At 52.7% G+C, this 12,589-nt stretch overlaps 1 protein-coding gene across 1 annotated transcript; it reads right to left on the bottom strand.

Annotated features, from left to right (window-relative positions):
* Positions 1-9,662: 9,662 nt before the first annotated feature.
* On the bottom strand, positions 9,663-11,486 carry Triagg1_884 (CAZyme family GT2; the record flags this gene model as incomplete). Its single annotated transcript, XM_062902317.1, has 4 exons — positions 9,663-9,977; positions 10,033-10,327; positions 10,408-11,262; positions 11,362-11,486. 4 exons carry the CDS (start codon positions 11,484-11,486, stop codon positions 9,663-9,665), a joined length of 1,590 nt encoding a protein of 529 aa, XP_062760108.1.
* Between the last annotated feature and the right edge of the window lie 1,103 nt (positions 11,487-12,589).

Consider the following 12,589-nt stretch of genomic DNA (forward strand, 5'->3'; position numbering starts at 1 on the left):
AAGGGGGTACATGTTTGGGCAGCAACTGAGGGTACATATCAAAAAAGCGGCTATTTTTCTTCTCTACTAGACACTTCTTCTTTTTCTCTTCTTCTTCTTAGACTTACCCTCGTTTCGGGAAATGGCGAAAAGCTCAACCAAGTTACAATGCTTTAGACTCTTCAGCTTCATAAACTGAATCATTGTTCCCTTGTCAACTACACACTTCGTTACTCCATCCTCTTTGTGGTGATGCTAGTCAACTACCTCAATCTTAGGCAGCCTCGCTCATCTTCTTCGTATACCAGAATTGATCATCTCGCGTGTGCTCCTGTCACATTCATTCATACGGCTTTGCCCTCGGAACAGCCGACATCCACATCAGCGTCTTGGACTTGATGACATTCGACTACACATACATAACACACATGTATGTTGATTAACACCTTAAAAAAAACCCCAACAGGTCACAAGCATCCAATACAAAAGTATAATCGCCATATCCACGCGTCTCCGTGTTCTCGTTATTCACAAAATGACTATTCACATAAAACACTGCCACAGCACTCCCTCAACCAGTAATACTCCGCAAAACATATGACCAATCCTGCTCTTCCATCAATGACACATCACTTCACCTCCATCGAAAACCAGTAGAAAGGGCGCAACAACCTCTTTCATCCCGAGCAACCCCATCCAATCATCTCAGCTCATCGTATTATTATCTCTCCCCCCCGTAGGGCTGGCCATCCCCCTTGCACCGATACGATACGATACAGCCCACTTCCTCTCTCTCTCTCTCTCTCTCTCAGCTGAGAGAAGCAACATCGCCGCACGAGAAACGCACGAGGTGGCGAAACACACAAGACAGCCATCTCTAGCTCTTACATAACCCATTCGGGGCTAAATCTTTGCGGCCGTTTGCGTAGCGCGCCCTCTAGAATTACGAAATACGGAAATCCTGGTTCACCCAAGTTGACAGATCATCAATCGATAGCCGGATCTCCCGTCGTCATTTTTGCAAATCCCCAATTTGCTTGTGGGTGACGCAGACCGGATGGTTGGATGTCATCGGGCTGGGCGGCGGCGGTTTTTTTCTTCTTCTTCTTTGGTTTGACAGACAGGGCTGAAGGGAGGCGTTACACACAGACATCACACTCATGTAAAAAAGGGCTGTTACTATAGTACCTAGGTAGTTTGATGTGGTCACCAGCTATTTGTCACGACACTTCAGTTTTCTAGCTCAATCGAAACAGGGAACCGGGCAATGGTTCAAGCTGAGAGGGGGGGAAGGACTTCCTTTGCTTTGCTCGGTCTTGTTCTGAATGCCTCGGGATACAACACAGCCGGCTAATGTGACAACAAAACAAGATGAGTCAAGTGAGTCTAGCTGTTAGTCGTGTGCCTTTTGCCGCCAAGTCATGTATGTACAGACATGGGACACAGCCTACAGGTACGAGGACCAAAGAGCAATGGCAATGACAGCAGCAGTTTGCGAAATCATCACACAAAAACGATGCCCGTCCGTGACACGTAGGTTCATCCAAGACGGGCAATGCAATGCAGATGCAGATGCAGATGCAGACGCAAAGCGAAGCGTCCCATGCAATCTGGAGCTGGCATACTCGTGCCAATCTGTACGAAGCAAAGTCCGTTCTGGCTCCAATGCATGCTTGATGCCGGATTCCAACATTTCGGCATCACGACAGTCTCTCTCTCTCTCTCTCTCTCTCTCTCTCCCCTTCTTTCACGCCCCCTCCATCTCCCATCTTCATTCCCCCCCCCCCCCTTCTCCTCATCTTGGGATCATGGCCCCCACTGCGTCAAGGCTAGCTCGGCTGGTTATGCACAGAATACCGTCTAGGCAATGCACACTCCCTCTTCCGGGACAATCCTCCCATCATGATGGTCCACGATCCATGACGGGCCAGCAAGCGAACGCCTCACCTGAAAAGCGATAAGCCCCGACCTTTGGTGGCCTCGAGGAGAGAGGAGTGGAGATGGCTCTTTTTGTCCTTTCTTTCTTCCCACGCCCATGTCCACCCAGCTAATCTGGACTTTGCCTCGCTTCTGCTTGCTACTCCAAACTTGTACAACACTCGTTATATACGCTACACACACGAATGCCCACTGCAAAGCATGCTGGCTGCGGCCGGCTGGGGTCGCATTGTAGCTGGCAAAGGGGGAAGAGGGCAATCAGGAGATGGATGCCGCAAAACGCAAGCGAGGGCGACTGTCACCAGGGCCATGTCACTGGCTGGTCAATTGAGAAGAACAAGCTGCGCGAGATATTTGTCCTCCCTCTCTCCTCTCCATGAACGACTGCAATCGACGGCCTCAACTCGAACAGCACAGCACAGCACGCAAGCAACATGGGATTGGTGGGCACAATGCCTGCCTGGCAGTTGAGTTGAAGGGCCTGCCACATGTATGCTAGCCCCGTGTCTGCGGCGCCGGTTTGAAGCCAAGTCAAAGCTTACAGGGGCACTCTATCTTGCCTACGTGCTTAGCTGTAGATGCACCCAGACGGTGTCTCGATGGCGCTCGTTACGTGGACAAGCCATCCATTTGATCGCTGCCGCGCCTTCTGCTGCCACCTGCAGCTTTCGGCCTTGGTGGCTCAGCCCGTACGTGTACTGCACTTCACTGCAACTGTACTCGTAAGCATCAAAGGCCCTCCGTAATCAGTCCGTTTTGCGCCGTCAGCTTAGCAAGCCTGGATCATACATATTGCATCGTGCGTACAGTAGAACGGGGTTTTTTTAGTCCCGCAGCGTCTTTCCCCCCGCGTTTGCATGGTTTGAGTTGAGCCGACTGCGGAGATAAACAACAACGATACGATACGATGGGCTCAACTCCCTTTTGGTGGATATCGAAGATGGAGCTCTAGTTTCCCTCTGCGCGCAACATTTATTATCTGGGGGAAGAGAGCCCGCTACCGCAAAAAGAGGATCGCGAAAAACAATCGGAGGAGGGAGGGGGGAGTCTGCTCGGACGGGACGCCGTATCGGGGGGTCAAGGGCCGAAAAGCGTTGGGAGGTTTTTTTTTCTTTTTCTTTTTTTTTTGGCTAGGAGGTACTATAGTTAGTTGGCTGGCTATGGCGGTTATGTACGGTGGGCATGGCGTTGCAGTTTGCAAGCATGATGCGATTCTAACCCATCGGTCCATGTTGACGCAGTATTCTTTTGTTGTTGTTGGCTCCCAGTGAAGATTTTCCTTTTTTTTTTGCGCCCTCTCTCGCCTCAACAACCAAAAATCAAGGAATGTTGCCAAGCAAGCGGTTTTTTTTCCACTGTGTGAGTCATTGTCAATGGAAGTTGAAAATGGCTTCCTGTTCTAACACTTTAGCCTTCCGGACGGACCGGCTCGTCGGACACCGTTTGCTCGACGGTCCAAAGTTTCTGTTTTTTTTTTTTGGACAGTTATCAACTGTGTCGAGGCTTGCGGGCTTTTAACTTCCAGCCAATGAATGAGCCCAGCTTGGCTAGGTAGTTGAGAGAAGAGACAACAACACCACAGCAGGAATAGGTAATAAAAGCAGCGTATAACTCCTTACAAAAAAAGAGCAAAAAAAAAAAAGAGCTGAGAAAAATTGCCATTGGACAGCCAATATCGTGCAGGGTAGGCGGGCACGCCAAAGCAAGTCGGCACAGGCGCGAGAAGCAACTTTTGCGTCTCAACGACTCACGCTTCAACGGCCTAGGCTGCAACAAGAGCCGTGCAGAGGACAATATCTGACCTGTCAGCTACAGATGCAGCCGCATCCAGTTTAGCTGGCAGTACATGAGCAGCTACTCCGGAGATACTTTTGGCCCTCAGCATCAGTACGCGCACCGGTACAAAGGCCAGAGGTCGGTCGTGTTGGAACTAATATTAGCCCAAAAGCAGCACAACGCACGCAGGCAAGGCACAGGCACAAGCGCAAGCATCATGTATCATGTATGCGGCACATTTCAGTCTTGTACACGTAGCCAAAGCCCATTTGACTCATCCAACGGCTTCACGTTGTTTTCCCCCACCAAGTGTGCAAGCGACGGGCCAAACCAAACCATTGAGTGAAAACGCAATCGCCGGCCTTTCGTGGGGGAGAGAGATTGGGCTAGCTGAAAGCCGAGACCCTCCACAGACTTGCTGCGTTGTTCCGCTTCTGCCCTGAATCTGCTTACTGGGACACGTTTGATGCCGTGCAGGCTGCCGTGCTGTACGAGAGAAGCGAAAGCGAGATACGATGCGGTGGGATGAGATGCTAATGCACCCAAATACCAAAGAGTGCCGTGCCTGGTCCAAGCATGTGTCAACGGCTTCAATGGTTGATACATCAGGGCAACAGTCTTGCTGCCAGGGCCAGCCACCTGAGCCAAGTATTAGCCCTCATCTTCATTCTTCGTAACTAATGGCCATCTTCTCGGCGCTGTTGGTCGTTACCGGGCGTGTGTATATGTGTGACGAGCCCAGATGGCATGCATTCTCCCGAGCAGCACTCTATCTTGACTTTTGCTTCGTTGGACCCTTAATTTGTGACTCCGACCGGATATCGACGTGGGGGCTGGCCAGGTATCTCTTCTCGTCCCGTCTGCGCTTTTGCCTCCAAACGACCGTGGAAGAATTGAAGCCATGCCTCTACGAGCAGGCAAGCCCGGCTCGAATGGTCCAAAGGATGCGCCGCTAAGGCCAGCCACGGCTGCTAACACTCGCGCCTCTCTCCGCATTTCATTTCGCAGCCATTTCTCTTTTCGAAATGTACAGGCGTGGTTTTCTTTTTTTTGCCTTTTGCTTTTTGCCGCCGCTCGCTTACTGCCGCAAGCCAGCCGCCCGCGCCGCAAAAAGAAACGTCTTAGTCTGTAGAAACCCAACAAATAATGAATGAGCATTTTGCGTGACCGAAAACCCGACCTCCTGCTTCTGTCGTGCCACGAGTTGGTGGCGGCGGCAAGTGGTGCATCATGGAGCTGCACATGTATCGACGGGCTCGCTGTGGATTACCTAAAGGGCTGGGCCCTGCATATTGGCCAATCTCAGCACGCCCTTGGCTTCCGGACCCAGGGAAAACAGCAGCATCTCAAGCGCCGAAACCGAGCAAAATACGCGCACAAGACCATGGACATGACATTGGATGACACGACGACCACCTTGCACAATACCAAGCACAGCAATCCATGGCACTGTTGGATGCGACTTCACCTTCGGCCAAACCACCCCGAAACGCCCCAATTGCTCCGAACTTGTCGCCGCTTTCTCGCACTATTTGCGGACGGCCAGACCCCTCTGGGCAGCCGCAAATGTCCCGTGTCTGCCCGGCCTTGTGGATATCCGAGAGGGGTGGCTCATCTCGTAGTCTTGCAGCCTCATCGGACGCTGCAAATCGCAGATGACGCTCGCCCTGTCGGGAGGGTTGACTCGAGCATGCGTGTCTCAGCCTCAGATCCGATCTTAGGGTGATGAAGAAGAAGAAAAATCAAGAAAAAAATACCCATCCATCCCATTGAGTACGAGTAGTTGGCGCCCCGTCTCCATGGGTGATCCCTGATGAAGGTGATCCGTCATCGATGGAAAGCGGAAGAATGAATACTAGTCGCTAATGTAAGACATCTTTAGGACCAAACAATCCCCTCACCACAAGCACAAAGCGCTTCAGCTCATGGAGACGGCGCGACCCCAGCGGCCGCCAGCAGCGCACAAGCCAATATGGGGTGCGGAGCCGCTTCTGCTCGCCGTGTCTCACCGTTCGTCTCCATATTCTGCCCTATGTACATATAGTACGCTTGGTGAGCTAGGTGTGGACTAGGTCCAGCACTTGGCTGTATATACTACTCGTATATACTCGTACGAGCATAGTACTCCGTACTAGGCAACATGTACTGTATTCAGCAGGTAGGGGTTGGAGGATCCTAGTGCGTGTATCGGCCGGTACTCGTCACATCATGATCATCAGCGACGCGCGCGAGCTCGGCCCCAGCGGGCACATCAATGGGTCTCGCGTTCGGCACGAAATAGCTCGAAACAGGGCCTCAGATCAGCCCCATTTCGGTAGCCTTAGTCGGTAGACGGGTCAGCCTGGCGCCATGACGCTGGATCGCACAGCCTCCTTGCTCTCCAGACGGGCCTCACACCAGTGCCAAATTGGTCCCAAGTCTCTTGACTTGGACTCAGCAGCACGACACCAGCTCACCTCAGAATCCCCTCAAGTCCAGTGACCACAGGTTCATGTGGCTAGCCGCCACAAGGCCGACGAGAGGGAGGGGGGGCTGGCTGGCTGGAAGGGCTGGAAGGGCTGTATTGATTCCTCTTTGGGCTGTCTGCTTGCCCTGCTTCGCCCGCCAGCTCGACCAAGGCTGCCAGATGACCTGGCCTTCGCTTCCTTGCCGGCAGGCCCAGGGGAGATTTTGCCCTGCACATCATCGCCCCAGGTTTGACGTTACAACGCGGGTACAGTCAAATGAGAAAAGTCCACTTTAAGAGGGCGTTTGTCTTGTCCTTTGACAGGGAACGGCCGCCGAGGGTGACATGAACGGCCGAGAAGGAATGGGCGTACATATACACGGCCTATGTCTATGTATAGCACTTGATATATCAGCCGTCACTCACATTCTCCCAATCTAATCTGCCTGGACTGTACTCGTACCTCAGCGCGTACATACGACAAGGCTGTCGGCGTTTCTGACGAGAGGCAATCGCCTCTGCTCATTGGGCGCTGCACGATGCGGCCATGGGGCTCAGCAATTGGCAAACAGTCCCCTCGTCCTTCTCCACCGCGTTAGCTTGGACCTGCGTCTGCATGCTGCATGGTTGACGGAAAGCGGTTTGGCGTATAGCAGCAAGATGCGAGGCCAGGCCACCAACGAGGCTAGCAGAAGGGGGTGGTCGCATCGCATCGCATCGCATCGCATTTGCATCGCATCATGGTCTCCACGTCTCGTCCGGTCTGCCTATCCAAGCGACCTGGATGCCGAACAGCGCACAGCTTCATCTCTGCTCCCCTATTACTTACATTAACCACGCAATCCTTCGAGGCCAATGGCAGCCGGGCCGGGCCCAGAACCATGCAATGCAAGGTACACGTAGGATGTTGAAGGGAGGTTGAAAAAATGTCCACCTCAGTTTGCACACACGGACGAGCCCACAGTGACTTGCATGTACTTGAGGTACTTGCGCTGATCAGCCACCCCCACTAGCCTTCAGCCTTTTCTGCACACCCCTCCCAGCTTTTTTGATTTCCTGGATTGATTTGATCTTACTTGCACTTCCCCTCCAATCCCCACCACCAGTCCAAATGTCAACGACTGACTTGTCGACCGGAGCAAATTACACAAAGCGAGGGCAGAATAATAATAAATAAATAAAACGACAGCGAATAACGGCAGATGCGCCCTCACGCACCAATCATGCATGCGGCTGCCTCAGCCCCCCCGATTATTCCCCCCCCAGTTCCTCCGGCCGCGAGAAAACAAAGAACGAGCCGAGGGCCGCGGGGCCGTTCGTTGATCGTGATCCGGCTTCCAATTCCCACGGCCGGCTATTACCAGATACCTCCAAGGGGATGGGGCCCGCCGATCAAAAGCGATTTTAGCCCAGCAGGCCATTTTGCACATCAACGTCCCAATCGAGGCCCCGTCGAGCATGCGTTCGAGTGCTAGCCCGGCTGCTAGCAACCAGCGTAGTCGTTCCTTATCGACGCTATAGCCTTCGCGTAGCCGATGTGAGCTCTCACTTTCAAACTTGGGACTATTTTCCTCATTCCTGATCCTGATCCTAAGGTACTCAGCTACTGTACATGATAGCGGCCTGTACGACTACAATCACGAGCTCACCGGAAATCCAACGCCACCGCAAAAAGGGCACCATGTCACCTTGTTTGCCAACCCTGTGCATCATCTCATCTCATCTCCTTCGTCTTGCGCGCGCCCCCTCCCTCCCTCCTCTCTCTCCCTCCCCATGACCCCAAAGACGCACAGCCCCGGCCGCCATCTTTTTCTTCCAGCCAAGCGGATTCTTCCTCGGCTGCTGTCGTGTAATTCTCCCCCATGCATACCATCGAGATCCTCCGCACATGCAAGAATTACATTGCCTTGCCTTGCCTTACATGCCTCCACCCTCCGCCTGTCTTTCCCCCCTTGTAGCTGATAACAAGACTCCTTGCCTGCTTTTTTTGCCTACCTATCAAAATCCCGCCGCCCTATATCCTACTTCCCACCGAACAGCCATTGGTAGGCCCTCCTTGCTTCAAACCCCCCCCGTCATACATGTCGTGCAACTTCAGCACTGCAGACACAATCGCATACGTAGTAGCACCTCATTTGATCTGCGTCGCACCGCAACTGCACCTCGCAACGTGAGCTGGAAGTGCTGTTTCGAATGGGAACCTCCGGAGTGCCCTTTGCTTCCTCCCTCGCCCTTTTCGGCATTGTTCGTATTTTTCGACCTTTCAGCTGTCAATTGCCTACAATATACATTACACATCATAATTGCTTCCCCCCTCCATCACATGCGCATTCCTCCCGTCTGATTTGCTCCCAATTCGCACTTCGTATAAGCCCAGACTCCGCACCTCACCTCGCCTTGCCTTAGGTTGGGAATTGCGTGGCAGCTGAAAGAAGACGTGTATCATTGAGAATGGATGCCAAGTTTTCCCATCATCAATAATGTTTTCCAATAAACTAAAGATAGCCTTCCCCCAGGCTGTCATCTGGGCGTCCAATTGGTGGCGACCAATGGCAGTACACCGTCTTGCACCCGACACAGCCCTTCAACCACCCCCTTCATCGGACCAATTGGCGTCTAGCAAGTGAGACAGGGCAAACCTAAAATGCCATGCGTTTTGGAACGGAAAAAAGGCCCATGTGTCATCTTGTCAACGGCTCCAAGAGACGTCTCACTGCCACGCGTATGCCAACATCACAAAGTGGTAGACTCGGGCTTGCCATAGAAATCACCAATTCTATTACCTATAGTAGGTAGTTCCGTAGAGAGATTTTTCAATTCCCAACGACAAAAAAATCATGTCGTGTTAAATGCCATTCTGTGTGATATGCTAATCCGGGCGACTTTCATCTTTTATTTTTGTGAATCCCGTCCTGTCCCTCCTGTCCCCCAATTTCCGTTGAGATGAGAGAAGAAATAGTAGTAGTAGAAAAAAAGAGAAAAAGAAAAGTAAAAGCAAGAAAAAAAAAAGGGCAGTCTAAGCAATCAACGCCTGATGGGTCAAATCTCAACGCCACCTGTTGTCAACAGCCATGAAAGTCCCCTTGGCGTGCCCTGGTGATCACAACACCACGCAGCCACTAGAAACCCAACCCAAGATTCCATCCGTTCCGTCCATTCCGTCCCAAAAATCCCGTCCCATGTGTTCCAATTGTTGCAAGCAGGCCCATTATTCTGCTGCAGTATTCCCGCCGTGGCGCAATTTGTGTTTGTTTCCACCCCGCCCTGAACAGCCCAAAAAACAAAGAACAAGGCATACCTTATTTACCATGCCTAAAATCTCATGATAGAAGGGGATCAAACCCAAGATCCCGTGAAACATGTCATTTCTCGTAGCTCGCATAAAATCAAATCCCCCAGCTGGACAAGCAAGCCCAGGGGGTGATTGGTCCTTTTGGAAATAAAAAAAGAACAAAAGGACGCTCAAAAAGTAGTAGAAGAAGCAAATATATATAAGTAAAGAGGGGGTTGTTCATCAACTTCATTACTCGGCAGTGTTGCTGAATCGCATCGAGTGTGGCTGGTCGTGGACATGTTGCACGCCAAAGTCCTCTTGCTTTTCGGAGGCGACCCTGATGGGGTTGTAGGAAGTGCTGGAATCGTAGGCAGCGTATCCACGCTTTTCCCACGCCGAATCCTGCTCGGTCCGCGTCTGCGTCTGTCGTCCCTTCTGACGGACGTTGTAGCGGATGAGCGAGGTAGCACCAGGAGGAGTCGTCAATACCTTTGATGGTCGTGGCGCCGGCGCGAGCCGCTGCGCATCATTTGCATCGCCGTCAGCTCGACTACCCCAAGACGTCTGGAAAACGAATGTCAGTCATTGTCGCTGCTTCTCAGGACGGGTGAGTACTAACCATGTTAAGAGTAAAGAGGGCATAGAGCTTGATGAGCCCGTGAAAGTATCCAAAGACAATGGAGATGGGAACAAAGACGACGTCGCTGGGGTTTCGCAACAAAAGTCCCATGAGCTTGACGAACTTGGTGAAGGCAAACATGAAGATGAACTGGGCCCAAAAGGCATAGTGTCGGTACTGCAGATTCCACTCGGCCGTCGCCCACCAGCACGAGGCAAGCAAAAGCGGGTCGACGATGAAGGCGATGGAGGTAAAGGTCGCGAAGTGGAGGGCGTAGGTGCACCAGGGCTGTTGTCTGTAATCCCCAAGTCACTTTCGTTAGTACGCTCGCGCTATTTTAGTGATTTTAGAACAGGAATCAAGGGCCCAACTCACCTCCACACGTGCCGCTCCTTGACCAGGCTGGTCCAGTTGCTTCGCCAGTTGCTACGCGCCCAGCGGGAGCACTGATACAGGAACTTGGGGCCGTTCTCCAGAGTCGTCTCAATCTCGCACTCGCGCTCGTACTGGATCCAGGTCTTCCACTGGTGGCTCACCAGCCATCGCGTGACGAAGTTGTCGTCGTCAGCATTCAGGATCCACTTTCTCCACTTCTCCGTCTTGAAGCCATCGAGGAAGTCGTGGCTCTTGAGGATGGACGATCGGTACGCTCCAGTACGGCCGGACATGCAAGATGTGCCGCCGTCCATGTTGTGCGTGGCCGAGATCTCAAAGTTGCGGCGCTCAATGTATGCGGCGCCGAGCCAGTTCCAGATGCGCACCGACCAGGGCGCCGTCCACTCACGCTTGACTCGCTGACAGGTACCGACGCCGCCCATCTTGGGGTCCTCGAAGGGGGCCAGGATCCAGGGCATCAGCGTCGACGGCCACGAGACGTCGTCGTCGGCCATGATGGTGATGGGCGTCTGGACGCTGGGCAGGGCCTCGCAGACCTGGAGGCGCTTGTTGGCAATGGGCGTGTGCATGACACGGACCTTGGGGTAGTTGAGAGACCTGGCCAGCTCGTCGAGAGCCTTGCGCTTGTCGTGGGTCGTGACAAGAATCAGCTCGGCAGGCTTGCAGGCCAGGATGCTTTGCAGCGACGGGCGGAGCTCCTCAAACGCATTATGAATGGTAGGAATGATAACCGTGACGTCGTCGTTTGTAAACGTTGGCTTGCTGGGGATCGGCTTCGACTTGTAGGTCCAATGGCTGACGCAGTGGACAAGCAGCCGGACGTAACGATGCAGCCTGAAACGCAGTGGGGTATTAGTTTTGATCACGGAAACTCAATTGAAGAGAACAAAGGGCAGCCAGGAAACGAATGATGTTGGGGCATAGCCAACTAACCAGAGGATCCAAAAGATGTAGGCCCAGAACGTTGCCGATTGCCAGATATCGGACTCGACTCTGGGCAATCTGAAGGTGACCAGGGGCGCCAGTCTGGCTGGCAGCTCACTAAGAAACTTGTCCATGGTGTGGGGCGGCCAGGGTTGCTGGGATGAGATTTCTCTTGTCGCGTATACCAGGGATCTTTATGTTTTCATGGGGAGCTTTGCTCGCCGCTCGACTTTGTTCAAGAGGGAAGAGGAGAGGGACAAGGCGTTGAGGAGAGATGGAGAGGCTTGCGCGACTAGAGGAAGAGAGGACGAAGCCCGCGAGGTTTTACACGGCACAGGGCAGGGGATTTGCGTCTCCCGTCTCTCAATCCGCAATCAATTGGAATGGATGAAGAGAGAAACAAGAAGAGAAGGCTGAAGGCTGTCTCCAACTGCAGATGCCCCCCGGATTCTCGATTCTGCCAGCTGCCACCGCGCGTGAGGCGAATTCCTGCTGCCAAGTGACGAGCGAGTGTTCTAACCCAAACTGGAGCTCCCAAAGAGGCCAGGCAAAATCCCTGAGGTCCAGACCGCCAATGCGCTGCAAGAGAAGGAGGAAAGAGGCAAGCAATATATGTACAAATTCCACTTTGCAAGGCGAGGCTTTGGAGGGAGGGAGAAGCAGGAAGGAGGCCGGGCGAGTCAGAGTTGATGTCAAAGGTCAAAGGCGAGGAGAAGAAGCAAAAAATTGTAAAAAAAAAAAAAAACACCAGTATAACGAACGGGGAAGAGACAAAGTTAGGAGTCAGACTCTTGCATTGCAGGGTCCAAGCAGCCTGGATTAATCCTCTGGGGAAGAGATATTAATTAGGGGAGGAGAGGAGGAAGAGGTCGTGAGGGAGAAGAAGCAGCATGGCAGCCACGTTGATCGACTCGACGGCAGTTACCTTATATACCACAAAGGCCCATACGATAGTCTAGTAGTAGTACCTTGCAAGACCACTTGCAGACCTTACGATACGACCAGTGGTGTAGACTAACCGGCCCGGCGCCATCAAGCATGCTTCCGATATGACCTAGGCCAATGCCATGCATGAGCATGGAGACGGAGAGGGTCTGGCTAGGACAGGACGTCGAGGGCCAGATGCATGCCATGGATGTGTACGAGTATGTACCTACACAAGTACCTACCGGGTCAAGTACTCGTAGTACAGGATGAGGATTGATTGATGGATGGGATGTGCGAGTTAAGGTAAGGC

The sequence above is a fragment of the Trichoderma aggressivum genome, assembly GCF_033847375.1.
Source record: "Trichoderma aggressivum f. europaeum strain CBS 100526 chromosome Unknown scaffold_002, whole genome shotgun sequence".
Taxonomy (NCBI): domain Eukaryota; kingdom Fungi; phylum Ascomycota; class Sordariomycetes; order Hypocreales; family Hypocreaceae; genus Trichoderma; species Trichoderma aggressivum.